Source organism: Montipora capricornis, chromosome 4 (genome assembly GCF_036669925.1).
Source record: "Montipora capricornis isolate CH-2021 chromosome 4, ASM3666992v2, whole genome shotgun sequence".
Classification (NCBI taxonomy): domain Eukaryota; kingdom Metazoa; phylum Cnidaria; class Anthozoa; order Scleractinia; family Acroporidae; genus Montipora; species Montipora capricornis.
In genome coordinates, this window is record NC_090886.1 from 23,315,568 (window position 1) to 23,343,067 (window position 27,500).

At 38.5% G+C, this 27,500-nt stretch overlaps 2 protein-coding genes across 2 annotated transcripts; both read right to left on the bottom strand.

The window, feature by feature from the left end:
* Positions 1 to 5,253: 5,253 nt before the first annotated feature.
* On the bottom strand, positions 5,254 to 6,617 carry LOC138046370 (uncharacterized). Its single transcript, XM_068893017.1, has 2 exons — positions 6,195 to 6,617; positions 5,254 to 5,997 (listed from the first exon to the last, which is right to left on the bottom strand). Exons 1-2 carry the CDS (start codon positions 6,615 to 6,617, stop codon positions 5,254 to 5,256), a joined length of 1,167 nt encoding a protein of 388 aa, XP_068749118.1.
* Positions 6,618 to 6,624: 7 nt separating this feature from the next.
* LOC138046372 (uncharacterized) lies at positions 6,625 to 7,257 on the bottom strand. The gene has a single exon (XM_068893018.1). The coding sequence runs from the start codon at positions 7,255 to 7,257 to the stop codon at positions 6,625 to 6,627; it is 633 nt and encodes a 210-aa protein (XP_068749119.1).
* Positions 7,258 to 27,500: the final 20,243 nt, after the last annotated feature.

A 27,500-nucleotide genomic window follows, 5' to 3' on the forward strand; every position in this document is an offset into this window, starting at 1 on the left:
AAAACAACAAGTACGACCCTTGTGCGATGGCCGTGTACCGTGAGCATGGACCTGATAACAACAATATGCATGTCAGACACATCCCTATAGAGCTCTCATCCACTCTTTGCTTCTTTGTAAAACATGGAGGGAAAGGTTCAGCTAAAGTCAGACAGGAAACCTACAGAGCTACAGAGCTTGACAAGGCTAAAACAACTAACGAACAAACGCTGGAGGGATCCTCGTGATTTTAATGACAGCGAGCACTACAACAAAAGAAAGAGAGCGCATCAGTCATAATAACAGGAACGTGAACATTGCTATATATTCTCAATTTTGTTTTGTTGTACAGCATATACATCGCAGTTAATGTTATGCCAGACTTGTTCGTTAAGCATTTATTAAAATAACAAAAGCAGTATACCGTACAGTAGGTGTCATAGCAGTGCTTTTCTAGTGAATATCTGTACTTGTTGGCTTGATGCAAATAAACGCCGGTACCTCGAACAAACGCCCTGGCGTTCATTTAAAAATTAGCAGTTTTGACCCGGTGTTTAAACGAGAAAATACAGTAAATGTGAAATCATTTATATGGTTACTTTTCATTGTTTATAAACTGATAAATGTTGTAAACAAATGTAGCTCTCATGCTTAAAGGAGACTGTAAGTGATTAGCAGAATTGAGTGTAAAACAAGGATTAAAATATACATGTTCGTTATGACTGTTCTTTTGAACTCTACCTCTGGTTTGTAGATGTCAATGAGAAGTTTTTGCACATACTGAAGATAACTGCAAACATCAGAATGTTTTGACTGGTTAAAAGGAACCACAGGCAAACCAATGATGATCGACTTCTCTTTCATTTCAGTGGAGTATCTGAAATCAGCAAAGTTAGCCTTATTATTAACTTCAATTGATATAATCTCTAATGCTGCCGTGAGCAAGTGCTGCTTTTCTTTGCAATTCTGTACGTCTGAAATTTATCTACTGCAGTGCATGCTTATAGCATTATGGGAAAGAACCTGAAATGATAATCTCTGACACTGACCATTATCCCCAAACCCCCCTGCATAGTGTTGACAGATGTACCTGTCATGGGTTGTGGGAATGGATATGAAAAGGAAGGGAACCTTACATGGGATCTTTCAATCTTCTATCAACTTTACTGTTCATAAGTTGGTCATGAGTACACAAATAGTTAGATTAAATAGAGACCAAAGAGGTAACCTTCATTCATGCCCATGGATATACCAGGGCTGTGTGACAAAAACACACTTGACACATTTATTGGGTACAAATTACAGTCAAACATTTCCGTTGGTGCCACATTACCTTAAAATCTAAAGGCAACAAGTTAAACATGAATCTCAGCTGTAAGAAAACTAGGAATAATAATTGAATATTTTGTCTAAATAATGGCAATTACTGTAAAGACACCTGTGAGAGATGTGTTTTGGTATAATGTCTCCGAGTGCTTTGCTTAACTTAAAGAATTCCTTTAAAACACGAGCAACAAGCACAATGAAATCACTTCTAAGCTTCTCCAATTCTTCCTTGTTTAGTAGGTACTCTATGTTCTCGAAGTCCTTAACGTTGTCCACCTGCGCACCTGTGCCTTGGAGTCATCAAGGTTCGGTGAAGACACTCTATATCGAATGTCAGAAAGTGAGCAATCCAGTGATTTGTTAGAATTATATTGACTAAAATTTTGAAATCCAGATTATCAAACACAATTCGTGGTTCAAGGCCAACAGCTATGTTCTTCCTCACACGATCTAAGAGGTCAGAACCCATGTCATCCATGATGGTACGGTAGCCCTCCCTAGTGACAGCAATCCTCAAAACCACCAATCTTTGATGTGAATAAACAACTGCAGACCAGAGTTTGCAGAACTATAATCAAAATACACACTAGTAGCTCTTGGAAAAAAATGACAAAGTATCTGCTGATTTCAAACAATTTTTGTCAATTCTTTTAATCTAAAGAGACTGCAAGCAAAAGACATATATATAAATTGTTATATATTAATTATTATAATTCAACAAATTAATAGCTTAACTTGTCTCCACAATGAATTAATTCACACAAATTAAGGCATCATTACGAATAGTTGTTGTATTGTGACTTTTCTTCAACTAACAAGTCATTTGAGATCAAAAGACCACTAAAAATAATCAAATTAAACAGCAGATAAATACCCTTTCAGTAGCATTTCCAAAACCAAGAAGGATGCCATCGAGTTTCTGGACTTGTAGTGTATTACCCATTGGCACATGCGTGCAAGAGGTTGCTTACAAACATGTTGTCCGCCATTAAACTGTTGAGTAAATGTGCATTGGTTTAATCCGAGTGTTTACTGGTTAAATCCGAACCATCTGGGCAGGATACAACAACTGGCGACGAGCAAACACTGATTGAATGATCTGTATTGTAGTTTGAGAATGGCTGTCGCAATTACCACTGATTTAGGTGGAATATCTAACCTTGATATTCACTGGGATCCTACAACTGTTGGAGCACGATGGAAGAAATGGAAGCAATCATTCGAATTTTTCGTCGTTGGAAAAGGAGTGCAAAACGCAACACAAAAGAAAGCTCTTCTACTTCACTGTGGAGGACCACAAATGCAAGATGTTTAGTATACGTTTCCAGAAGCTCGAGAACCTGGCAAAGGTGAAACCGTTTACACAGTAGCGATGGAACAACTCGATCAATACTTCACGCCCCAAGTCAATGTTCCCTGCGAGAGACACCTATTTCGGACTATGGCTCAGTTACCTACTGAAAGTGTCGATCAGTTTATCACAAGGCTTTGTGAAAGGCAGAATACTGCGAATTTGGCGATGCAAAGGCTGTGATGGTGTGAGAAACATACATGATGACATTATTGTGCATGGTCAAACAACAGAAGAGCATGACAAGCGACTTGAAGAGGCCATGAAGAGAATCCAGAACAGAGGCCTAACGCTGAACAAAGAGAAGTGCAAATTTCACATGTCTGAGCTTGAGTTTATGGGTCACTTACTTTCCGCACAAGAAATAGGACAATCCCAAGCAAAAGTTGAAGCAGTCACAGAAGCCAGACAACCAGAGTCAGCAGCAGAAGTACGTAGCTTCTTACGTCTAGTGAACTTCTGTGCGAGGTTCATCCCTTATCTCGCGACAGTATCAGAACCTCTCAGGAGACTCACAAGAAAAGATGTTCATTTCTCCTGGGGAAAAGAACAAGAAGTACAGTATGTGGCCCTTGGTCCGCGAATAAAAGTTGTCTTCTTGAATATCTTACCTGCATCAACACGTAACAAGCTGAAATTTTCCCTGAAGATAGCTTTTGTTTCTTGCAATAATCTTAAAGTGGCAAGTTCCAAGAAGTGATATTTTCCTCGTAATTCCAAAAAAAGGTGACCGTGCTCGCAGGCCCTTGGTCTGCGAATGTGGTCCTTGGTCCGCGAGTCATGTAACCAGCACGAAAAGTATTCGTAAATCGTCACGAGAATGAGAATATTAATCTTTATTTTCCTTGATATATCTAAGCAAAAGTCTCGATAGGAGTCATTGCGAGTGAAAATTAAATGTTTTCTTTTTGGACAACGATCTGCCTCCCAAGTCAATTTCTTTTGCTTTCTTTCTTTTAACTTTCAATATTACTTTGAATCTTTGGACGTAAAAGACAGGTGAATAAATCTGGAAACAGTGTTTATTATTTAAGAAATAGTTATTTTCATAACAGATTTTTCGTCCATGCTATTTAATGCTGACTGAAGTTTATCCAGTACGTCCAGTCGTCCATCTTCTGAAACAGTGATGATGAAGGAGCACGGAATAACCGCACCTCCTCCAGGTGACTGCGGTGCTGGCCATGGAGGAAAACTCTGACAGGGGTCTCCAGCCTGTTTGCTTAAGAAGAGTAACAAATTCTCTTTTAGTAACCAACATTCGCCCAGGGTAATTTCGGATTTTTATTTTTGCTGCTTCACAAATAAACAATTTATAACTATTAACAAATTACTAATAGGATATAATTTTACACTTTGGTGACTAGCACTTTAGCTTTTGTCTTGTAATTTTGTTTTTATAGCACCAAATTGCTTTTCCGGATATGTAAAACATTGAAACAATTAATGGTCTTCGATGTAAAAACAAATACCATGGAATGTTGTATATGATGCGCAAAAATAAAGGCCAAACAGATGCCCGAGAGTTAAATTAATGTTAGTTGGATGTGGGATGTAAAGACCCCTGCGGTCTATCTCAGCTACAGTCTCATCTTACCATTCAATTGAAGCAACGTCAGGAGAACTCAAAAGCTCCCAAAAACAGGATGACAATCCTCGAGGTACCCGTCCAATGGGTAGTCCTGCTATAGTTTCCACAACTTCTCCCCTTTTGGCATCTGTTACTATATTCCACATCTCCCGTGGTATGGACTCTAACTCCGGGACCCAGACCAAACAGGCATTTTTATCATGTTTATTACCATACTCTTTGGTAACTTGTAGACACAGTAAAGGTGGAGGGCGGATTTGAAATTCATGTTAGCCCTTAATGACAGCATTAGAAATTATCACTTTCCTCATTTTGAAGCTGGATTGCTGCAAATGAATGTGTCGGTAGATCGTTTTAGAGTCGTTGATTGGGAATCTACGTGTTTAATTAAACACTGATTTTAATAGAAATAACCTGACGACTGGCAACTTTTGTAACATCCTTACCTTCAATAATTGAATAAAATAATGTGTTTGAAAAAAATACATCCAAGTTGATCAATGATTTTATTGATATGAATTTTTTACTTACACTGATAAATGTTGGACGAAAATTTGTATGAATGAGGTTTTAATGCAACTAACACAACACTTTACCAAATAAAGAGGAAATCTAGACTAGCAAACAGAAGTCTCGTTCAGTCACAAGATGCTGTAGTTCAATAAACCAAAGTTTCCAAACTTTCTCTATACCACTGTTGTAACCGCGACTGCTTTTCAAACGATGATTTTGTTAAATAGAAAAATTATGAAGTCCAACAAGCAAACAGCGCTGGCATCAACTCTAATAACGATTTCAATTTTGTGGAAATAAACTGCGGAGAGTTCATCCGACTTCATCAGCAGACAAAAAGATAGCTTGAACAGTCATCGACTTTTGTTTTCGCAAATAAAATTTTAACGGGCTTCAGTCAACAACAGTCGTGACAAAAAAATTGTTCCTCATTGTCAATTGGAGTTTGATCGACTCCAACTGGTATGCAATCAATGTGCATCCAAAGTTGGCATTAGTCACACATAACCCATGGCAAATTCTCATCATCGGAAGAAGAATACGCTTGCCAGCATACTTTGCAGTTGTCGTTATTTTGGGGAAGCGATCTTCTCCATTTCCTTCCATTACTCGTACACTTATTTCGCGCCCCAGTGTTCCTTTTCTTTCTGGCTGCCTTTTCTGTTTTTTTCTTTTCCTTTTTTTCTTGAACTTCTCTTCTTTTCGCTTCCTTCTTCTCTTCCCTTTCCCTCAATTTCTTCTGCTTAGCTGCAAGTTCCCTCGCTTTTTTTAATTTTGCATCCAGCATAATTTTCATTGAAGTTTCACCGGTTAAAAAGTTCGGAAGGGTTCTTTTCACATTTTTGCGTTTCACATTGCTACTTTCGCGCGCGGTAGGGTAGATGATTATTTCCTCAAGTACTGGGGAAACTGAAGAGGACGATGCCGAAGTTGCATTTGGCCAAGGGGCAGAAGTAGAAAGCGGTTGCTCCGGTATTTCTAATTCATTTGGTAAGGACTGAACAGTTAACGCGGCAGTACGCAGCTTTTTCCAAGTAATAAATGTGGGGCTGCCGTCCAAGTCGTAGCCTTCGTCCAAACTGTGCTTGTACTTCACCTTTACTGGAGTTTCTAAAACAGATTCCAGTGCATCAAATGCATCGGAATAGGCACTTTGTTTTGGTTGATCTGATTGGTGAGACACATTGCCCGTTGTTTTTACAAGAACATTTTGATGAGGCAGCGAAGGCTTGCAGTCCTGGGACAAAGGAGTGCATGTGCAGGTAAGAGATGTTCTTTTCCCTGGGGAAGACAAAACACTCACAGCAATGCTGCCAATGGAGCAACCGTTGTGTCTGTAAACACACTTTGCTTGGGTAGGGAAACTTCTGACGCCTGATGCAAAGGTGTACGTGTGCTTTGGTCACTGCAGGAATAGACTAGGGATTATCTTACTTGGTCATTAGTGATCTGGTCTCGGCAAACAGGATAAATTCCGGACTTCCTAAATGCATCTGAAAGTGTCGATGGACGCATTACTTCATCCCAAGTGGATTTGAAGACACTGCAAAAGTTCTTTTTAGTAATGTCCGTATTAGGGTGTTTCTTGGAGAAGAGCCTGACATTTTTATACCATGTCTGCTTCATCGAACTGAAGAGACCAACGTCTGCAGGTTGCACAAGGTGGGTGGCATTCTTTAACAGGGCAAAAATATGCACCTGATTCTCCTTGGCAAGTTCAAACGTCTGCAAATCAATGTGAGCATCTGCACTGTCAACCAGAAGGACAACGGGCCTGGGGGATGGTAAATTTGGTATAAAGTGGTTAGCCAGCCACATGTAAAATGTGGCAGCATCCATATACCCTTTCTCAGACATGGAGAATTCACTGCCAGGTACTCCTCCGTCCAACAGATTGTGCGTATTGGGAACACGCTTTCCTGAGAAGAGAAAGTAAGGGGGTATCCACTGCCCAGCAGCAAGGCAGAACGGTGATGTGCTCCTTTGACCCAATCACTACTCGATGTGGTTGGCTTTTAGGTGCCGCTGGTCCAAGAACTTTTCCTGCCTTCCCTTGCAAGTCAAATCCAGTTTCATCGCGACGGTTGACAAGTCCATGTTCTCTCAGAAACTGCGCATACTCAGTGAACCAGATGTCCAAGTCTGCAGCCGATATTTTAGCGCGCTTTTTGTCTAGCGGACGGGCATTTCTCAATCTGATTTTCGGGTTTCTCTTAATGAACCCTCTATACCATTTTCTGCCGGGGCGGTTCCTTTGAAATGGAGTTTCTCTTTTGTCCTTTTCAATGAACTTTTGTACAGAGTCGAGAAATTCACTGACAGAAAGGCCAAAACCACGCCTCGATCTCTCAACCAACCAGTCAGCCAGCTTATCCTCTTCAGCCACCGTTAAATACGGGATTTTTCCCTTGCCTGCTAGTTCGTATTTCCCATTGTTTCTATCTCGTAAAGTTGTCTCTGGAATGCCCCACTGTTTTGCTGCCCTCAGCAATGGCATTCCATCTTTGACATCTTTCAGTGCGTTTTCATATGTTTACTGCGTTTTCTCCCGATTGTTTGCAGGTTTAAACACTTTGGACATAATGAACTGGCCTACAAAGCATGCAAAGTTCCTGAGTACTTATGTGTCAAGCCATTCATTTCAGGTACATCTGAACGGTTCTAGCTTAGCCTATACCAAGTTTGACCCACTACCTCGTTAACCCCCTCACTCACTACACCTTTGCGTTAGAAATGAAACACATTTTTCATTAGGGTTAGAAGCCAATACTGGTTTGATGTTTTTTTAAATTTTATACTGTTTTTTTCCTTCCTTGGCCTCTTACTTGAGCGAGTTGTGCGGCTTAAGAGGTTCAAATGCATATGCATTTCAAAGCCTGGACAACTGTCACGCAAGTTGTCACGGCAGTCATCGCAGTCGTCTTCTCGATGCATCAGTTTTCGCGCCTTTTCTTTAATTTTTTTAATAGCCTCAGGGTAAATCTTCACAAGTGTAAACAGTATATTTTCATGCTATGGACAATTAACAGTCGCTACAGTCAAAAGAAAAATATCCCCCTTTACCCTATTGACAATTGGAATGTGTAAAAATATTTAACGTAGTCAAAAATATTATAATTGTAAAACTAAACTTTCATTATACAAGAGAATTTAAATCAGTCCGAAAACATTTATCAAGGAGATGTTAAAACCGTTTAACAAAAACAAAGGCCATTACTATTTATTTCAGGGTTTTCTAGTCTGCTTTGAGAAATGTAAGTTCTCTAGGGTTATAGGTCGCGGACCAAGGGCCTCCACGCAAAAAGTGTTGATGTTTTTTCAAGGGTCGATGAAATAAAAAATTTAAACTCTACAGCAATTTCTTTCCCGCCAGAAGAAATAAGTGTCTCTGTTAACTTGTTTTGCAATAAAACAGGTGCTCCCGTTCAGTTTTATCCCTGCACAAGCTAAGTAAACTTGACAATGTACTTTACGGAGCCGCAAAATAAAACAATTCAAGAAAGACAATTAGACCTACCTGTCAACAAACTTGAATTTCTCGCTTTCAACATCAGCCGGAGGGCCGGAAAGAATACTAATCAATATTTAATCGTCCACCTTCGTTTTCAGTCGTATTTTATTTCACGAGAAAATATGACATAATTTTCGGAAAACTCGCGGACCAAGGGCCACATACTGTAGTGTTTAATGAGCTAAAGAAGAGGTTGGCCAAAACAGAAACCTTGGGTTACTTTGACAGTGCCGCACAAAACCCGTGTCATAACTGACGCCAGCCCAGTTGGCCTTGGTGCTATCCTAGTACAAGAACAAAATGGTAAAGAAAGAGTGATTTGCTTTGCAAGCAGGACAACCACACCATCGGGGAGATTTTCTTTCGGCATGGTTTTTCTTTTGAAGATGACCATTGGCTTGAGTTTTTTCCCGGTCTCAGAGCACGCAAGGACAACAGTAAAGCCTGTTTTTTCATGACCGGTGGTTGACACAGGAACGCTTTCAGCTCCAGTTGTATCGACAGTTCTGGAGTAAGGAGCATCAAACGACATAGGCACTTCGTCCATGTTGAAAACACGGTCTGCTTGGATGGCAAGCTGCTCCTTTCTTCGCGAAACAAACTGATGAAAGTTCGTAACCTTTTCCTCCCAGTTCTCCGGCAGTTTCTGGCCCACAGTGGTTCTCGAACGCACGGATAGGCGATTTCGGCGCATGAATCTGCTACACCAGCTCGGACCGCCAATAAATTCAGCGACATTCATCTGCCTTGCTAATTCTTTTGCCTTGAGACGGATCATGACGGTAGTGACTGCACGGCTATTCTCTCTTTGGCTGATGATCCATTCCTTCAAAGTTCTTTCCAGTGCAGGAAACTTGGCGATACCAGTACGGCAGGTGCGTTGGCGCTTTGAATGTTTTGTCATGACATCTTTCTTCTTTCGCCAGTAACGGATCATGGATTCATCAATTTCAAACTCTCTTGCTGCTGCTCTGTTGCCAATTTCATCTGCGCGAGCAATAACTTTGAGCTTGTACTCAAAAGTAAAACTCTGACGAGCGCGTTTTAAGCTGGGCATTTTGACTCGTGGCTACACTTATCGTAAATGACTCGTGGCTAGACTTATCGGAAATGATTGAAGCTTGTAATTCTCATTCAGTCACTTACCTTTTTATAACGTTTTGAATCAATAAAAAACTTCAACCATTGTTTGTTTTTTTTTTTTGTAATTTAAAACTTTTTATTACTTTGTTACACTTAAACACATAAAACGATTATGAATTACTAAAATACAAATCACACAATTAATTACAATATCAAAATCAAAATAGACTACTAATTACAACTCAGTAAATAACAATTACAAGATAACACTACTACACTTACACTCTTACCATAATTTGAACAACAATAGTAAAAAGAAAAAAAAAAAAAAAAAATAAATAATAATCATCATCATCATCATCATCATCATTATTATCAAAGACTAATAATAATAATAATAATAATAATAATAAAAAGTCATAAGAGGGACACATGGAGAACACCCACACTACAAGCCTACATATGCATATGCCAAAAGCTTTTCCCATTTCTTGGTATGTTTAGTTAGTTTGTTCCACCTACTTGCTATCTTTTTCTCTACTTGGTATACAGCTTTAATCTTGGCCTTATAAACTCGTAAAATCGGATGTACACTATTTAACTTACATCTATAAATATACAATTTAGCTGTCAATATCAGATGGTTTAATATAATAAAGTCGTCTCGTATATTGAATATTTCAAACAAAATTTCTGTTATTTTGAAGGATTGTATGTTAATGTTACAATTACTAAGCCAAGAACAAAAAGCTTCCCAAAAAGTCTTCGTCACATTGCAGTAAAAAAATAGATGTTCAATGGATTCAATTTCTCGTTTGCAAAATGTACATAAAGGCGAATCAATCATTTTTAACCTAAACATCTTTTCATTTGTAAAGACTATATTATTCAATATCTTATATTGGAATTCACGGATTTTAGTTTCAATTGTAACGATAAACGGTAAGGAGTATATTTTGCTCCAATCAATTTGAAGCTGGGGAAACGTCTCCAGAAATTTCTTTTGAGCTGTGGGAGGAGATTGTTTTCCTCTTTTAAAAGCAGTGTAATGCAATATGGATGAGACATTTAACAAGTCTACCTGAGAGTCTTCCAACTTTAAATAAATTGTATCACCGATGTGTAACGGCGGGAGATGTTGTGCACTTTGTCTAATGATCTGCCTCCATTCACGAGGGATTGCATCGACAATACCCATTAATTTAAAACGCTCTAATGGAGAAAGATTTGCATTTAACACATTTGCACTCTTTAAAAAGACTCCCGTATCAGACAGGAGGTTGATAGCCTTTGAACAATTATGTATTTATTATTCCAAATAACTTGATGCACGACGTCTTTGTACGTATTTATAGGAGATTCATTAAGTGCTGACCAAGCATTAAGACATTCTTTATAAAAAGCTGGAAGGTAGACAGGCAACTTTCTTGTATCAAAATTACACTTAAGAATGAATTTTCCACCTATTGGAGAAAGAAAATAGTCTAGTATTATCTTCCAAAAACTCTTGCTTTCTTCATCTACAAATCTTTTTAATAACATCACCCTCTGAGCTTGAATCATCGATTGAATGTCTAGCATCCTAAGTCCACCATCTTCGATATCGATAAATTTTGGTAGCATAAAGGATTTAACAATCTGAATTCTTCCTAGCAGTGTAAGTCCTCTCCACTTCCACATGTTCAATATATCTTTCATAGACTTAAGAACTAAGTCAAAGTTGGCTCTCATCCTTGATGCTATGTGATAATCAAATACAATTCCCAGGATTTTAATTGATTTTCATACTTTATGAGAAAACTTAGTTGGATGCAGGTGATGTGTGCCAATGGCAAAAATCTCCGTTTTATCATCATTAACTCGAAGGTTGGAGAACTTATAAAAAATTTGCAGAGTTGCCAATAAACGATGATACGATGCGATATCTCTGAGAAAACAAGTCATATCGTCAGCAAAAAGTGTTAGTTTGATTTCTTCCTCATTGATTAAAATACCTTTAATTCCCTTATCCTCCCGAATTCTGCAAGCAAGCACTTCAATGGCCAAAATAAATAACAAAGGTGACAAGGGATCGCCCTGTCTAACGCCACAACGAATATCAAACAAATCAGTAGTAAAACCATTATTTAAGACACAACTAGATACGTTAGTGTAGAAGGTTTTGATCCACTTTATAAATTGCTTTCCAAAGTTAAATTTTTCCAAGATTTTAAAAAGGAAAGAATGATTCAAAGAGTCGAATGCTTTCTCAAAATCAACTGCTAAAAGAATACCTGAACTATCCGTAAATTTAGCAAATTCAAGTACATCTTCAATTGTTCGAACTCCGTCAAGTAATGATCTTCCCTTGATAAAACCATTTTGATTTGAATGAATAAGCTCAGGTAAAAACAATTTTAACTTTCTTGCAATCGCCCTTTGATGCGATTTTAACATCGACATTAATCAGTGAGATCGGTCTCCAATTTTTGATAAAACGTCTGTCTTTGTCCTTCTTCTCCAACAACGTAATCATAGCTTGTTTTTGCGAATTTGACAGTTGTCCGTGTTCGTGAGCGAAATTCAAGGAATTGACGAGACATTTCTCTATGAGATGCCAGAAGCCAAGATAAAACTTCACAGTTACTCCATCATTCCCTGGTGTTTTGTTTTTCTCAAATGATTTCAACGCTTCTAAATATTCGTTTGTTGTAATTTTTTTCTCCAAATATTCCTGCTGCTCGTCTGTTAACATGTTGGTATTTACATTCTTAAGGAATTCATCAATCGACAAGCCACCCTGTTGACAAGAGTCTTTATCATAAAGATTGGCATAAAAGCTATGAATCTCTGTCATTATTTGTTTCGGATCCATTATGCATTCATCATTAAACCCCACTAACTTCCTAATACAACTTTTTTTCTTTTTGGAATTTTCTAGGTTCAAAAAGTACTTATTACTTTTCTCGCCATATTCGTACCAATTTACTCTCGAGCGAATTATTGCTCCTTGCGCTATATAATCATATTGACTATCATATTCGGTTTTTAAAATTTCCAGATCACTCACGTTTTCTTGACTGGGCTGTTCATCGCATTTTGCTGTGCACTCTTTAATTTTTTGTTCTAAGTCTAATAATTTCTCCCTTCTAATTCTAGCCTTCTGTTTGCTATAGGTAATAGTTTCATAACGGATTTTATACTTAATGAAGTCCCAAAGGACCCTTGGATCCTGAATCTCTTTTCCATCTTCCAACCAATCACTGTAATTCTCAGTTATAAAAGAGATATATTCATCATCTTCTAAAAGACTAGAATTAAATTTCCAAAAGGAAGGTCCCCGTCCCGTTTCTTCAATTCCGTTTATATGCATTGTAATAGCGGAGTGATCCGTTCTTATTGCAGGAATAATATCTACATCTTCTACCTCTTCTTGAACACTACTGCTTATTAGCCAAAAGTCCAAACGTCGCTGTATTGTAGGGTTTTTTTGTCTCCATGTAAAGCGCTTAGTCTATGGATTTATTATTCTCAATATATCAATCATATCATAAGATTAACACAAATCTTCAATTTTTTTACAGGATTCTCTTACTTGAGGTTTGCCTCCAGTTCCATCCAACTCAGCATCGAAAATAACATTGAAATCGCCTCCAATAATAACTTCACAACTATCCTCTAATTCTAATTTATCGAGTTGTTTTTGAATTTCCTCAAAGAAGATGCATTGATCTTTGGTCTTAATTGGGGAATAAATATTGACAAAAACAAAACTATATCCCTGAATGACACCTTTTAAAATAATAAATCTTCCTTGTTCATCTTCTTGGCGTTCTTCAATATCACACTCGAAATTCTCCTTAACCAAAATCAGAACCCCCCTACTGTGCTCCGAACCATGACTAAAGAAAATGTTGCCCCTCCACTGCGACTTCCAAAACTTTTCGACGTCTGGAGTACTGTAAGTTTCTTGTAAAAAGATAATATCGGATCTCTCTTTTGTTAACCAGTAAAAAAGTGCCTTTCTTTTGTCAAAAGAGCGAATCCCCCGTTTTGTGAAGATTTCAAAGAGTCATTTCAGTGAAGAGAATAAATACGTCAAGAGGCACCTGCATACATGAAGCTCAAGCCATGGGTGCACTGCATGTCCCTCACACAAGAACAATATAAAGTTAGCCCGATAAAGTGCGTAAAAGAAAACAAAAGGCACAAAGCAAAACTCCGACACATAATTACATCGTTAAAAAGTAGCCAGCGAAAGCTGTTAAATATAAAGCTACTAACACAAAGGGTCTTTCAATCCTCATAACACCTAGTAACAATGCAAACAAAAAACCCCAGTTCTTGGAAAAAAAAATGCAAATTTGGTAAAGAAATAGTTTTATACATGACCTGAAGTTTTAGATTTTACGTTTTTATATTTGAACACCGTCAATAAACAACTTATCAGGCTCCGCCCTACTAAAATAGACGGTCTTACCCTCTTCTTTTGCCTTTTTAAAACGATGCATCTTCTTCTTTCTACGCTCTAGAATTTCTTTTGGAAGGTCTGGTGAGATTCCAAAGTTTTTACCTTTCAATTTCTTCGCCTTTGACATGACCTCCTCACGATCAGGGTATCTTAAAAAACGCGCAATTATTTGTCTAGGCTTTCCAACTCGGTGCACCCTGTGAAATTCTATATTATCGGCATCTTCCACGCCGAGTTCGGTTTTTAAAAAATCAACCAAAACCTCCCTCGTGTCTTCGTTTACATCTTTTTCTCCTTTAATTCCAAAGAAACGAAGATTCTCACGCCGCTGATAAACCTCCTTATACAGTTTCTCGTCTTTGAGAAGGTGAACTTGACTCTGAATTTTTTGAAAATTCTTCTTGAACGACTCTCTTTCTGCATTAGCGAAGTTCAAACCGTCCTCAAGCTCTTTAATCTTCGTTTCTGTCTCCTTCTTAAACACCTCGAAACTTTCGACCTTAACTTGAAGGCTACTTACTTTCTCGTCCACTGATTGAATTTGATCTTCTAATTTTTGTAGCTTTTGTAACACTTGGTCTAGTTTTGGCATTACTGTCTCCGCCATGTTCAGCAAAGTGAGCACCTCATCCGACTCGCTACTACGCTCAGAATCTGTGAATGATACGTTATGTTTTATCCTTTTGTCATCCGGCGAGAAGTTTTCTTCAGTAGAGGATGTTGAGGAGCTTTTCCAAGTTTTTCTTTTAATATTTTTGGCCATGTGCCATATCCAAGAACGGAGCTAGCATAAACACGTCTACTCCACCATCTTGCGCGACCCAATCTCCTCAACCATTGTGTTGACAAAATGTTCTTTAGCATGCAATTAGTAAATTTTCACACGTATTGTTTTCGATGTTTCATTGAGAATTGCACCGCTTGTGAAAGTCTGGTCTGAAAAAATGGATATCTCAGGATATAATGACTCTACGAAATCGCTTGAAACGGGAAAATAATCACAAAATTTAGGCAGCAGTAGCGAAGAATATGTCACTGATGCGCTGTACATTCTGGTATTTTAAATTTTGTCGCTGTGAATGTTTGTTTACACGCGTGCCGACAGTTGTCTTTTTATGTTGCGCCAGTAATTATGCCGCGCCATGAGCACGTCGGTTTCAGTTCTTCTTGTGAATAGCTTTGAAGCGTTCCTTTCACATTTAAATTGTTTTAGTTTTAAGTTCATTACCTGTGTATGTGAGACATGTTTCTTGCTCTACATAAAAGAAACAAGCTGTGAAATTGACAAGATAAGAAAGTGATACCGGTAGCACAAATTTTTCAATTTGCATCGGCTCAGATTAAGAACAAAACAGTCTGTTACCGGTAAACAATCAAAGCAAAATAAATGAGGCAGTACACAGTTTTTTAGGAACAGTTTCTTGAATGGCTGTTATCCTTTGTTTTTTTTTCTTCTTACGGTTTTAAAGCGCTATGATTAAAAAATTATCACATCACCTGCACCTTCCTCTAACCCGCACTAGCAACTGTTTGCAGAAAAATTAACAGATTACCCGCGGGTACTCGGCCGGAACTTACGGTATTTCAAACCAATATTGATATTCTAATTATGTTTCGTTATCACAATACTCTCCTAATGAGTTCTTTTTTTCTCACCTCCGTTCCTTTGTAATAAAAGTTAATGGGTTCGCATGTCGATTGATGTTTGAACTGTTCCCAAGAAATAGGTAAAGAATTGACTCGAACGATTAGAACGAAAGACATGTGCCCTTTACAAAAAATGGACTTGACTTGAACGGCATGTCTTTCAAACAAATCAGAGCACAAACCAGCACACACAATGGACTTTACGAGTGACATTTTTTTCGCAACTCAATTCCGAATGCTAATAAAATAAAAGACTCTAGACTTTACTAAAAGTACGTTCTCATTTCCTGAATTCTAACTAAACTTTAATAGACTCGATAGGTTTTGATTTGATCGCGGATAAATCCCTGGGAGTGGCAGCGCCTTGTTACAAGTTTGTCAGCGGTGAACATCGTAAAGTACATATCAACGGTTTGTTCGCCAGGTAAGCCTAGATTCTAAAAGGGAGCGAAAAAAGTTAGTATTACTTTATCATAACGGGGTCCAACTACGTGGGGGGAACTAGATAACTTACGGGGCTACCTCGACGGGGCTAACTGGCAACGGGGTGAAACCACTGGCTTCCCCCATGCATTCGTCGCTACGTCTTCGGGGTTCTATCCGCTTTATCAGAGCTCACATGCGGTTCAAAGTGGTACGGCTGGATCAAAAATCTTTCGGAGGCTTTTTCCTCATCAATTTTATCAGAATACGTCCCAAAATTGGCCATTTTTAGCGATGATACAAAGGCAAAAGCTCCTCCTTTGCCGATGCAAAATATTGTACACAACTGGAAGACGCGCAATTATCAATTTACATCTCATGGGTTTGACGATTCTACGTCACACAATGATACGCTGACCGCTTTCTGAACAAGCGGGCAATTTTCAAGATGGCGGATTTCTATTTGCATTTTCAGTCGTCTTTCAGGTACAATATTTCATTTGAACGAAAAGATATGGGAATGATGTTATCAAAAATTGAGACATGAACCCGAGGGCAAACAGTTCCCCTTTAAGAAAGATTGTTGTTACCTAGAATAGTTTTACTTTGTAAGAGATCCATTTTCACATCAGTTTTCAGTCCAGGATCTATTTCAAACAAGGGAGAGATTGTAGTGTATTACCCATTGTTGCATGCGTGCAATAGGTTTCTTACGAACACTTTGTCCGCTATTAAACTGTTGAGTAAATGTGCATTGGTTTAATCTGGTTTTAAATCCGAACCATCCGGGTGGGATAAAACAAGGCTGAGTTCTTTCCACCTGGAATGCATCAGTATTCCATAGGCTGTACACAAAGGTGGAATTTGTTGCTCTGAATCTTTTTTTATCTCTGGTACTGCAATAGGAAATCCAGAACATCTGGAGCATGCTGCCTCATTTCCATGATAATGCTCTCCCACGAAAAAGTTTCAAGGCATATGTATAAAAATATAAAGGGGTTATTAATTGGCATCCTGCAACAAGCAATATTTCAAATCTCCATGCATGAAGTTCAAGGCTGGAGTGTGTTATCCTGTAGCTAATGCAAATCAATGATGTTGCAAAATCCATTCTTGGGTTAAACCAGTATTCAACTCAGCTAGGTTACCAGGATTTGTATAGGATGTAACGGCTATAACCCTCCTGGGTATAACTTGAAAATTGGTTCAATCAGAGAACTAAAGTAACATCAAATTCCTACAGCATTATTAATAGATCTGACCTGCATTAGTTTTAATTAGGGCATTAGCTTGAGAACAACGTTGGGATTTTAGTAGTCTCAGAGACATTCCTTGCAAATTAATTAACATAGAGGGAATAATATAACATAAAATAAATTTGCTATTTCCCACTTTCCAAATATATAAGGCATACAATGCACTTTCCAAGTGACAAAATATAATAATGTAAGTTTTTAATTTCGTTAATTTAACTTATCATTTGGACTTGTGAGCAACTCTTAGATATAATACACTTCAATGTTCATGATAAATTAACCAAAGGGTTCAATCCAGGGAAAATCTCCAATGATTTTTGTCAATTTAAAACATGGTTTAATTACCTTGTGTTTTGATCGTGGCACACGTAATACAGAAGAACTTTCTTCATTTTTCTTACGAGCTTCTTACACTGGTCATCCACATCCTTCAGTAACAAAGCTTAAATGTGACTGCATCTCGTAGGTCACTGTCCTGCATAAGTATTTTTCCTATTTGGAGAGATGTTGACCCTGGCCGGTAGCAATCATTGTGGCCAGCATTTTAACAGTGTTTCTGTCTAAACAAGGCTTATCCGTTGTCTTTAAAAACAAAGTACTGCTTTTAGGTGATAAATTATGATAATAACAATAATTATTTTAAAAGTAAGCTCAGACTAGAGGATTCTGCCAGTCTGCAGATCCCTGTAAGATTTTGCTTGCAAATGATCTAGAAATATTTGCCAGTGAAGGCATTTGAAATAAAATGCTGCAGGTACAAAACACAGATCACAGGTCAAAGGTCATTGTTTTTGCAGTTATAATTCAGACAACCATAACTCTTAACTGATGCTAACATTATAAGGCCTAACAACTTTGTTTAGACTTTAAGTTAGCTTTATTAAATGTTTAGCTTTGTTTCAACAGTATTGGAAAAACAATGACCTGTGACCTGTGTTTTGCACCTGCTGGAGACAGCTCTGGACACTGATTGCAAGCTTAAGTGGGCTGTTAGCAATTAAAGGATTGTCCCAGCCATGTTAATGTTTTTGAAAAGAATAATTTGCCACCTCTTAAAACATACATGAACAGCATGAATTGTAATTACCTGTTACAGCAAACACAACAGTCTATTTATGCCTACATGCAACTGGAAGTTTACTTTTAAACTTTGGCCATGAAGCTGATCGAAGCAAGGTTAGCGCTAACCTGGGATAAATACCATGACAACCTATAGGTTCTGATACCTAGAACTTAACCACTAGTTAGCACTAACCATGCTTCAAGTAACTTGGCCCCTGTGCTATTAAAATATGCAAATTAGTCAAACGCAATTTTTAATATGGTGATATATATAAGCTTGACTACTTACGCAACATAATGAGTCACTAGTCCTTTTAAAAAACACAACATACCTTCAAATCCGATCGGTGAAAGTTATTGTTAAAAGTTGGTGTATCAATCAAACAAATCCCAAGGTGTGATAATTATAGCCTGTATGATTTAATTCTTGGTCCAAGGTGATTGTTGAAAAGGGCCATGATACATGCATGCTTGCACTTTTTGGTCTGAGGTTGAAACCTGTCATGTCAATCACTCATTTTTGTTTTCAACAGATTTATTATAGGCTTTAACACAACAGAGGAGAACAGCTAAAAGACCATACAAATCATGTTTGCATGTTAAGTTCAAGACCTTTGCCAGTCCAGGGTTTCCCAGTCCACAATTTGAAAGGATTTCAAAACTTTTAGATAGTTCTTTCATCTCAGGGAGGGCAATGCCTGGAGGAAGTTTCCTTGTCTTAGTTGCAGTTGTTCCCATAGATTCAACACCTGCCTCCTGTTCTCTTGGCTCAGCTGGTAAAATTAGGCTCATAGGGGTAATATTTGGAGATACTTCAGGGGCAAATAGTGCTGCTTTGACTTTTGACCTTTCTTCAACCGCTCCCTGCATACCAATATAATTATTAGTATAAGAGGAGCATGTGCATAATATCAATGTTAAATAGTGTCTGGAAATTTGTACTTGTCAGTTCTTGCCAGACAATCACCGTGGAACAGCAATTTGAATCTGGCTTCCTAGAAGTAATAGGAGCAGCATGTCCCAGTTGAAATTAGCAATTTGCTAAAGGGGGACAGCTGCTCCTGAAGCCCATGAGCATAGCCATGCAGGCATTTGAGCGAGTTGTTTACTTCCCTCCTCACAAATGCCCCTAGGAAGATGGGGTCATTGACAAACAAAATAGTTTAGTCTCTAGATAGTCGTTCTCACTTTTTAAAAAACGTATGCAAGTAAAATAATTGTTTTTATTTCCCTCATATTGTCCAATCTATTAATGTATTTCATTATTTACAAGAAGGAAATCTCTGCAATAGGGAGATCCACTTATATATAATTTTGGTATAAGCAGCAATTAAATTATACAATACACTACATAAGATTTTTCATACAGAATCACTATACTATTGTACAAAACGTTTTAGTTTTTCTTTAAACAACTATGAAGGTTTACATGTGATTGCTTTAAAACTGTTTGGCAAGGAGTTTCATTTTACAGCACCACTACAGTATGGAGAAATCATTTTCCATAACTTTGTGTAAAAATTAGAACACTATTCAGCTCAGGTGGCACATCTCATAATAGTTTTTTTATATGCCGTACTTTATTCTTCCTTTCTTTAGCTAAATCCAAATAGGACCAATTCCAACAGACTAATAACCTTTCACAGCAATGGATCTCTTGTTTCATATTTCCTGAACTTTACGTACAGTACGTATACCTTACTCTTCTTTTTTTCTCTTCTTGATCCAGGTGAAGTAGTTGAGGTCCGGCTATCCCCAACCGACTTTCCTTTTTTCGCCCTGACAACCGATTCTTGTTGGGCCTTGGACTCAAAAATCATTTTCGCAAACGCCTGAATTTTTGATATTTTAGCATAACAGGACCTACATGTTCGTGATGGCAATCCATCATCACAAGTAATTTTTAAACCGAACATTTTTTCTAAGTCGGCTACGATTCTTTCTTCCTTAGCTTTGTCTCCAAACAAATCTGGAAGATGGTTTTTTTTAAAATTATATTATTGTTGCAAGTTCTGCAAACATCCTTAAGGCTGGAGAATTGCTTAGTTGGTGAGCCACTGTCATCGGCCATGTTTACAACCTTATCATTTCCCGTTTGATTCTCTTGTATTAAATCTGCCAATCAAAACAAGCCGTTCAGTTGGAACCTTCCAGAGCTCTCGATCTGTGGCGCTGGCCAAGAGGATCGCAGCTCTGGGTACGAGAATGCACAGGATCCAAACGACATCAAGAAGAATTTGACAAGGGAAAATTAGAAAATGCCTAGTGCGAGGTCTTGCAGTTCCTGAATCATGCTACCAACTTGAACGACTGTCGCAACATTCCAACTATCTGTGTTCCAACGTACTCTACTAGCTGCCAACTGTTCTACAAAAGCTTCAAGAGCGAACTTAAATGTCGCCAACTCTCTCCACATGGAGGACTTTTGAGACTCGATCGAAGACCAGTTTCTAAGAAAGATTGCAATGGAACCTTGAATAAAAGCAGCACAGCCGGCTGCTGATGCATCTGAAAAAACTATCTTCGAAGGAAATAAGGGGGAAGGCCAGAACAAAACCCCATTGAGTTCCCGCAAATTATCCCTTCAAAATAAAAGTTCCTCTCTAGCTTGACTCGTGACTTTCCATATCCAAATTGTAATCCACAGTTTCTATAACTGTTGCCGGTTGCAAGTCGACCCTTTCTTCTACGCTGATTGGCACTCGCATCCACGTCTGTTGTTCTTGTAGATCTTCTCTTACAAGGTCACAAAGGTATTCAAATGTTCCTTCCAAAGAAAATTCAGTGCTGGATTAGCTATTAGAAGGCGAAACCAGTTTTGTGGTCGAGGGCAAACCCAAGCTCTTCCTTTCAGTTGTGGTCTTTGTTGCTGTGAAAGTCCTGCCATACACATAAGCAACATCAGACCATTTCGCCGGCTAATTCTAAAGGCTTCCTCCATCAAAGCAAAGCAATACATTTGTTGAAGCGCAAAAGACTGCTGTCGCAAGAGTAGAAAAGTAAAAAAAAAAGGCATGCTATTTGAACCTTTTCGAGGTCGCATGGTGAAAATTTGAGTGTCTCCTTATTTTCTTTGGCAGGTTTTGCCGCCTTGTTTGATTGACAAGCAATCCCGCAAATAGCATACTTTACAATTTAGTGTGAACGCTTATCTTTAAAAGTGAGCATCGAGCGTCTCAAGTTCACTTGAGTTTTTATGGTACTTAAGGCCTCCTTGGACCCTAGTATGAACTCGCCTAATGCTTTGGGCAGATCATTAATAAATACAAGGAATAAGGTAGGACCTAAAATACTTGTCTGTGGCACAATGAGCGACAGATCTTTTTGTAGAACAGAACCCGTCTACATTTACATACTGACTTAGTCCACTCAAATAGTCGCAGAACAGGGGAAGAAAAGTCGCATTCACTCCAAGCACCTTCAGTTTCAATAATAACAGCTGATGAGCAATCAAATCGAGAGCATTCTTATAATCTATAAAAACGGAAAACGGCCAGATGGAAGACATGAACTGGACATACACTGTGCAGGGGGGGGGGGGGGTATTTGAAGTCAGGCAGAAGTTCAGTAGCTGTGACAGCGATGATGATATTGCAGATGCAGCAATTCTGAGTAATTTGGCACTAATGCCATCATCTCTGGTGGCTTTATGGCTTGAGATAGAAAGCAGTAATTGTACAACCCTCCTCTGTGTTATTGTCGAGAGGTCAAATGATCCAATGCCCTGTTGGTGAATCATTATCATTGAGTAGCCAGTTGGCGAATCAAGCCCTAGCTCCGCAACTAGTTTCTTTGGTTGATCAACTAAAAACAAATTTAAAATCTCAGCAATACTTTGTTTATGCGAGATATTCTCCTTGTTTTTTGTGAGATGTTTAATTCCACTTTCAGTGCTTTTGTCATCATTTGATAGTCACTTAATAAGGTTCCAGTATTTTCTGGAGAGGTTTTGTTTTTGTTAATTTTATTCTTGAAGTACGATTGTTTTGTACTCCTGATAAGTTGAGTCACACTGTTTTTAGCTTGTTTAAATACATTCCAGTCCCTTTCTGCCTTTCTTGAGAAGTTTGTCCCTAGCTTTTATCCCTTTTTGGATTTCAGTGTTGAACCATTTTTCCTGAGCTTTGTGCTTTACTCTCTTGTCTCTTGCATCAATAATGCCATTGAATATTTTGTACCAGGTGTCAGCTACATCGTTAGGATCCTTGAACACAAAGGCACAGCCTCATGCAACGATGAAACAAGTTGCTCCTTGTTGAGACTCCTTATGTCACAATATGTTACTGTGGTGTGTTGATTATCATTTTTCATCCAGTGCAAAAATGTCCTATTAACCAATGACTGGGGGATGATCAGACATCCCAGAAGACACAGTCCTCACATTAGGAAGGCACTCTGGATGTGGTCAGGTTTTTGACACGGGCCTGGTAATTCCATGGACAAGTTGGAACATATTCAAATCAACCATTGCTTTGACAAGCAAATTTCTCTGTACTCAATATTAAAGTCGCCTAGTATAATGATCTCTCTATTTAACAGATAATTCTGTCCATTTCTTTTATCGTCTGCCGCTTCATAGCGGAGCTCCCCGCGTGCCAAAGGTGTGCTCGCAAGGAGCAGCATATTTAAGAAAATATGGTAACCCATCGATGCGAGAAAATTGGTTTTGTTCACCGTATGAGAAAACGTCCGTCCACCCCTCCATGTATGCCAATGTGACCAGTATCACATGACCATATCACAGGCTCAAGTTTAGAGCTCATTGAGGAGACAATACTCCAGCTGACACTCCAGCTAGTTTACAGGTTACATCTGTAGGACATCAGTCAAAACAAGGTATCCGCTGACCAGTATCACATGACCATATTGCGGGCTGAAATTGGACCTTATCGTGGTCAGCTTTTTTTTTTAAGTTGACCGCTGACCAGGGACTGGTTGTTGACTGGATTGCAGGCTCAATCCAGGTCAGAAACTCACACCTGAGCATAAACTAGGCTTCATTTTTTGTGCTGTTTCTCTGGCTCGAAGCAGCTACACGGCCATGCTACCTCAACAAAAGCTCTTGACAGTCGACGCTTTTCATGTTCAGGTTTGGAAAATACTTTTTCCTGCATTTTTTGCTGGTTTCAATCAAGGTTTGACATAATATAGCTTTGTTTAGACACACTGCTGGCTACATAGTCATTCAAGTCAAGCATTGGAGGGATATAAACTTTAAGTGCTGCATTTTGCTCTGAATTGAAATTTTGAATCTGATTAGGTTACAAGATTCCTGGAAGGCCTATGACAGGAGAAGAGAGAAAGAGAACGAAAATGACAAAACAGTTCACCAGTAATAGCTCAAACTTGGTGGAAGAAGCTACTCCACAAATTCTTTTCTTGGACACCAACCTGGAAGTTGATATTAGGAAAGTCAACAAGCAAGAGTTATTGGTTCTGGAGAACCCACATTACAAGGAAATACTTGAGGCGAATTCTCATCTCAAGGGGGTGCGAACGGATGATGACGACACTGAAGACAGGCTACTCGTACACATCATACTGGGCACAAATGATTTGCAAAGATTCGCACTGGGGAGCTGACAGGGAATTGTCAACTGCTTATCTAGCCATTAATTCGTACGGACGATCGTACTTTACTTAATGACACTTGATGTCCTTGGTCTGGAAGACTCTTCAACCGGAGATCAAGGTGAATTTACGAAGAATTGAAAGAACAGTTAGTTCGATCTTCAGAAGGATGGTACCAAACTGAACTTCCTTGGAAGGGAAACTGTCCTCCGTTACCAAACAACCGGGATGGAAGTTTACGCAGATTGAACACTCTTGTATGGAAGTTGAGAAGAACCGACATGTTAGAGGACTGTGATGCTGTGATCAGAAAGCACCTTCAAGAAGGCGTAGTAGAGCCAGCACCTGCTGAGGTGACTGGTAGAGAGTTTTATCTACCCTATCGTGCTGTCCTGCGTCAGAGTGCTGTATCGGAAGACCGCCCTCTGTCAACCTTGGTGTTGTTGGTATCGATCTGCAACGAGGATGTATACAGAAGCAATAAAGTTTGAAAGCAAATAATTTCATGAAAGATCAAACAAAGTGTTAACTAAGTCCTGTGTTATGTTTTTCATCATTCCGAGCTACTTTTGGTGTAATTTTGAGAGATCTTCTCTGGATCGCTATTTAAAGAATCAATTGACTTGACTCTCCAACTGGTGGTCCAAAAAAGATCTCTCAAAATAACGGCAAAAACAACTCGAATCGACCAAAAAAACATAACACAGGACTCAGTTGACCCTATGAGCATTCATTGAATTATTTGTTTTCAAACTTTATTGCCGAGCAAATCACAACCGCCGTAACCTTGTTCTGTTTGTATCCTTCTGCAGATCGACAACAGTCAATAATCTAGCCAAAAACGATACCAAAAACAAAAACCCGCAAGACTGAGACAATAAACGCAATTTTTTTATTTCAAAGCCTAAATATTTTTTTCAATTTTGAGGAAAACCATTTTCTCGATACAAATCCTTAAATTCCTACTCTTGCATATACTCAAGCACAGATACTCATATATTGAGCATCGGCCACTTAAATGTGATGACATCAACCAACTTTCTTCAAAATCCAAAAAGTCATTTGTGAAGCTGCCAACAACAGTTTCAAGATAACAAAAACAAAACCATTGTGAAGTTTCACGAATCAAATCTTTTCTATTCTCAAGATACAAAAAGGATAACCTCACCCGAAAGTAACTCATAAAATTCCAGAACTTTTGACAAACAGACCCCTGATTCACGTACCCAAAGCCCACTTTTCTTTCAGTTACCACCAAGAACACAGACTCTCACAACGAAACCATACTTCCACATTTGCATGTAATTCTGTTATTTTTTTTGTTAAACTCTTAATGCACTTAACATTTAATGAATATTCCAGTCTTTATTTGGTACAAAATATATTGCCTTTTTTTTTAAAAAAGCGCTTTCGAAGCGAGTATTCAAGACATAAAAAGCCATTACATCATCCATCGAATGTGTCGACTTTGCGAAATAACCATCGTATTAAAGATAACCGTCAAAAACGTAATTCTTCAATTATGTAATGCGTCTGACTACTTTGGTAGCCCTTTACTCATGTAAGAAAACAATTAAATTTAATCATGACTCTTAAGAAAAAAAGATGTAAGTAGTTAACAGTGTTATTGTCATATCGTTCATACCCATACATATCCAAAGAAAGGTCCAGATTTGTTAAGACCATCACGTCATTGGAGATTTTAAAACGGCAAAGGACTGATGATGCAATCAGAGATTTCACCTCGGCTATAAGTGATGGTGCAATAACTTCGTGTGCAGTCGAAACTGTGTTGGTTGTTGTCAGTTGTTGTGCTACAGATTGATCAAGTGATTTTGTATCTATAGTCATCAGTGAATCAACAAGGATTGCTTTGGAATGTGCACTACGTTGCGACTATAGTGGTAAGAAAACAGATAAATTTTTAAAGCGCGGTTATAAGATCTAAGAGATCTTCTTGTTTGCATTTTAGCGATTCCTCCAGGTAGCCTGCACGTGGCAATGCAAATTATGATCGCCTCTTCAAGGTTAGGTCAGTTCTAGATTATGTTAGCAATAAGTGCGAAAATAATTTAAGTCCACTAAGAACATTTCTGTAGATGAGACTATGGTTGGCTTTAGGAGAAGGCTTTCTTTTAGACAGTATATGCTAGCCAAACCAACTAAGTACGGTATTAAAGTCTGGATGGCCGCTGATTCTAGTAATGGTTACGTTTTAAATTATGATGTTTAATTAGGTAAGGAAGCAAACCAGCGGCCTAGAATTTACAGTTTAGGTTACAATGTAGTCACTAAAATGGTAAGGCCTTTCATGAATAAGAATCATCATGTATACTTTGATAATATTTTTAGCTCAGTTAAGTTGTTAGAACACATCGAGAGTAATGACACTTACGCTTGTGCTACTGTAAGGGTCAACGGCATGGACCTTCCACCTTGTGTGAAGGATAAATTGCGTGTGGTAGGCGAGAAAGTAGTTAGGCAGAAAGGGAACAAAGTTTTCACGAAATGGCACGACAAAAGGGACGTTTCGTTTCTTTCAACTGATTGTAGTCCTTTAGCTCCAGATGTAGAAGTGCAAAGACACAACCAAAATCTCTCTAGGCCTGCAGTTGTTGCTCAGTACAACAAGAACATGGGTGGTGTTGATCGCAGATCAACTACGCAAATACTATTCTTTAGGCCGTTCTTTTTTGGTTTGTAGCACATAATTCAATTTGTAATGCCTTTATCTTGTTTAATCATTATCGGGTGAGTCAGGAGGAAGGGAAAGTTAAACAGTTAGCTTTTAGGACTAATCTCGCTAAGAAGTAAATTGCGGGCTTTTCCTTGACTGTTTCTTGGCCACATTCCGCTAAGCGATGTGGGATCGAGGATCTAAGTAATGAGCCTGGAAATTCCGGGAAACATTTCATTGTAAAAATTGACGGTGGGAAGAAAGAATGTGTTTATTGTAAGATGGTAGGAAATAGGACCCCCAAGGGAAGGGCAGTAGAATCTAGTTTTAAGTGTATTCAGGGCAGCGTTGCTCTTTGTAAAACTTGCTTTGATGATTACTGCACATTGTAAAAAGTGTAAACCTCCCTTCATTTGCCGAGTCCTCACCTACCAGGGAAATCGAAGCTGCAAAGACACAACCAAAATCTCTCTAGGCCTGCAGTTGTTGCTCAGTACAGCAAGAACATGGGTGGTGTTGATCTCGCAGATCAATTACGCAAATACTATTCTTTAGGCTGTTATTGTTATAAGTGGTATCGATAACTTTTTTGGTTTGTAGCACATATTTCAATTTGGAATGCTTTTATCTTGTTTAATCATTATCAGGTGAGTCAAGGGGAAGGGAAAGTTAAACAGTTAGCTTTTAGGACTGATCTCGCTAAGCAGTTAATTGCGGGGTTTTCCTTAACTGTTTCTTTGCTGCATTCCACTAAGCGATGTAGCATCAAAGATCTAAGTAATGAGCCTGGAAATTCCGGGAAACATTTCATTGTAAAAATTGACGGTAGGAACAAAGAATGTGTTTATTGTAATATGGTAGGAAATAGGACCCACAAGGGAAGGGCAGTAGAATCTAGTTTTAAGTGTATTCAGTGCAGCGTTGCCCTTTGTAAAACTTGCCACTATAGTGTAAACCTCCCTTCATTCGCGGAGTCCTCACCTGCCAGGGAAATCCAAGCTGCATCGGAAAAATGATGGAACATGAACAAGCAATGGTTAAGTGTATATATTTTCGTAAA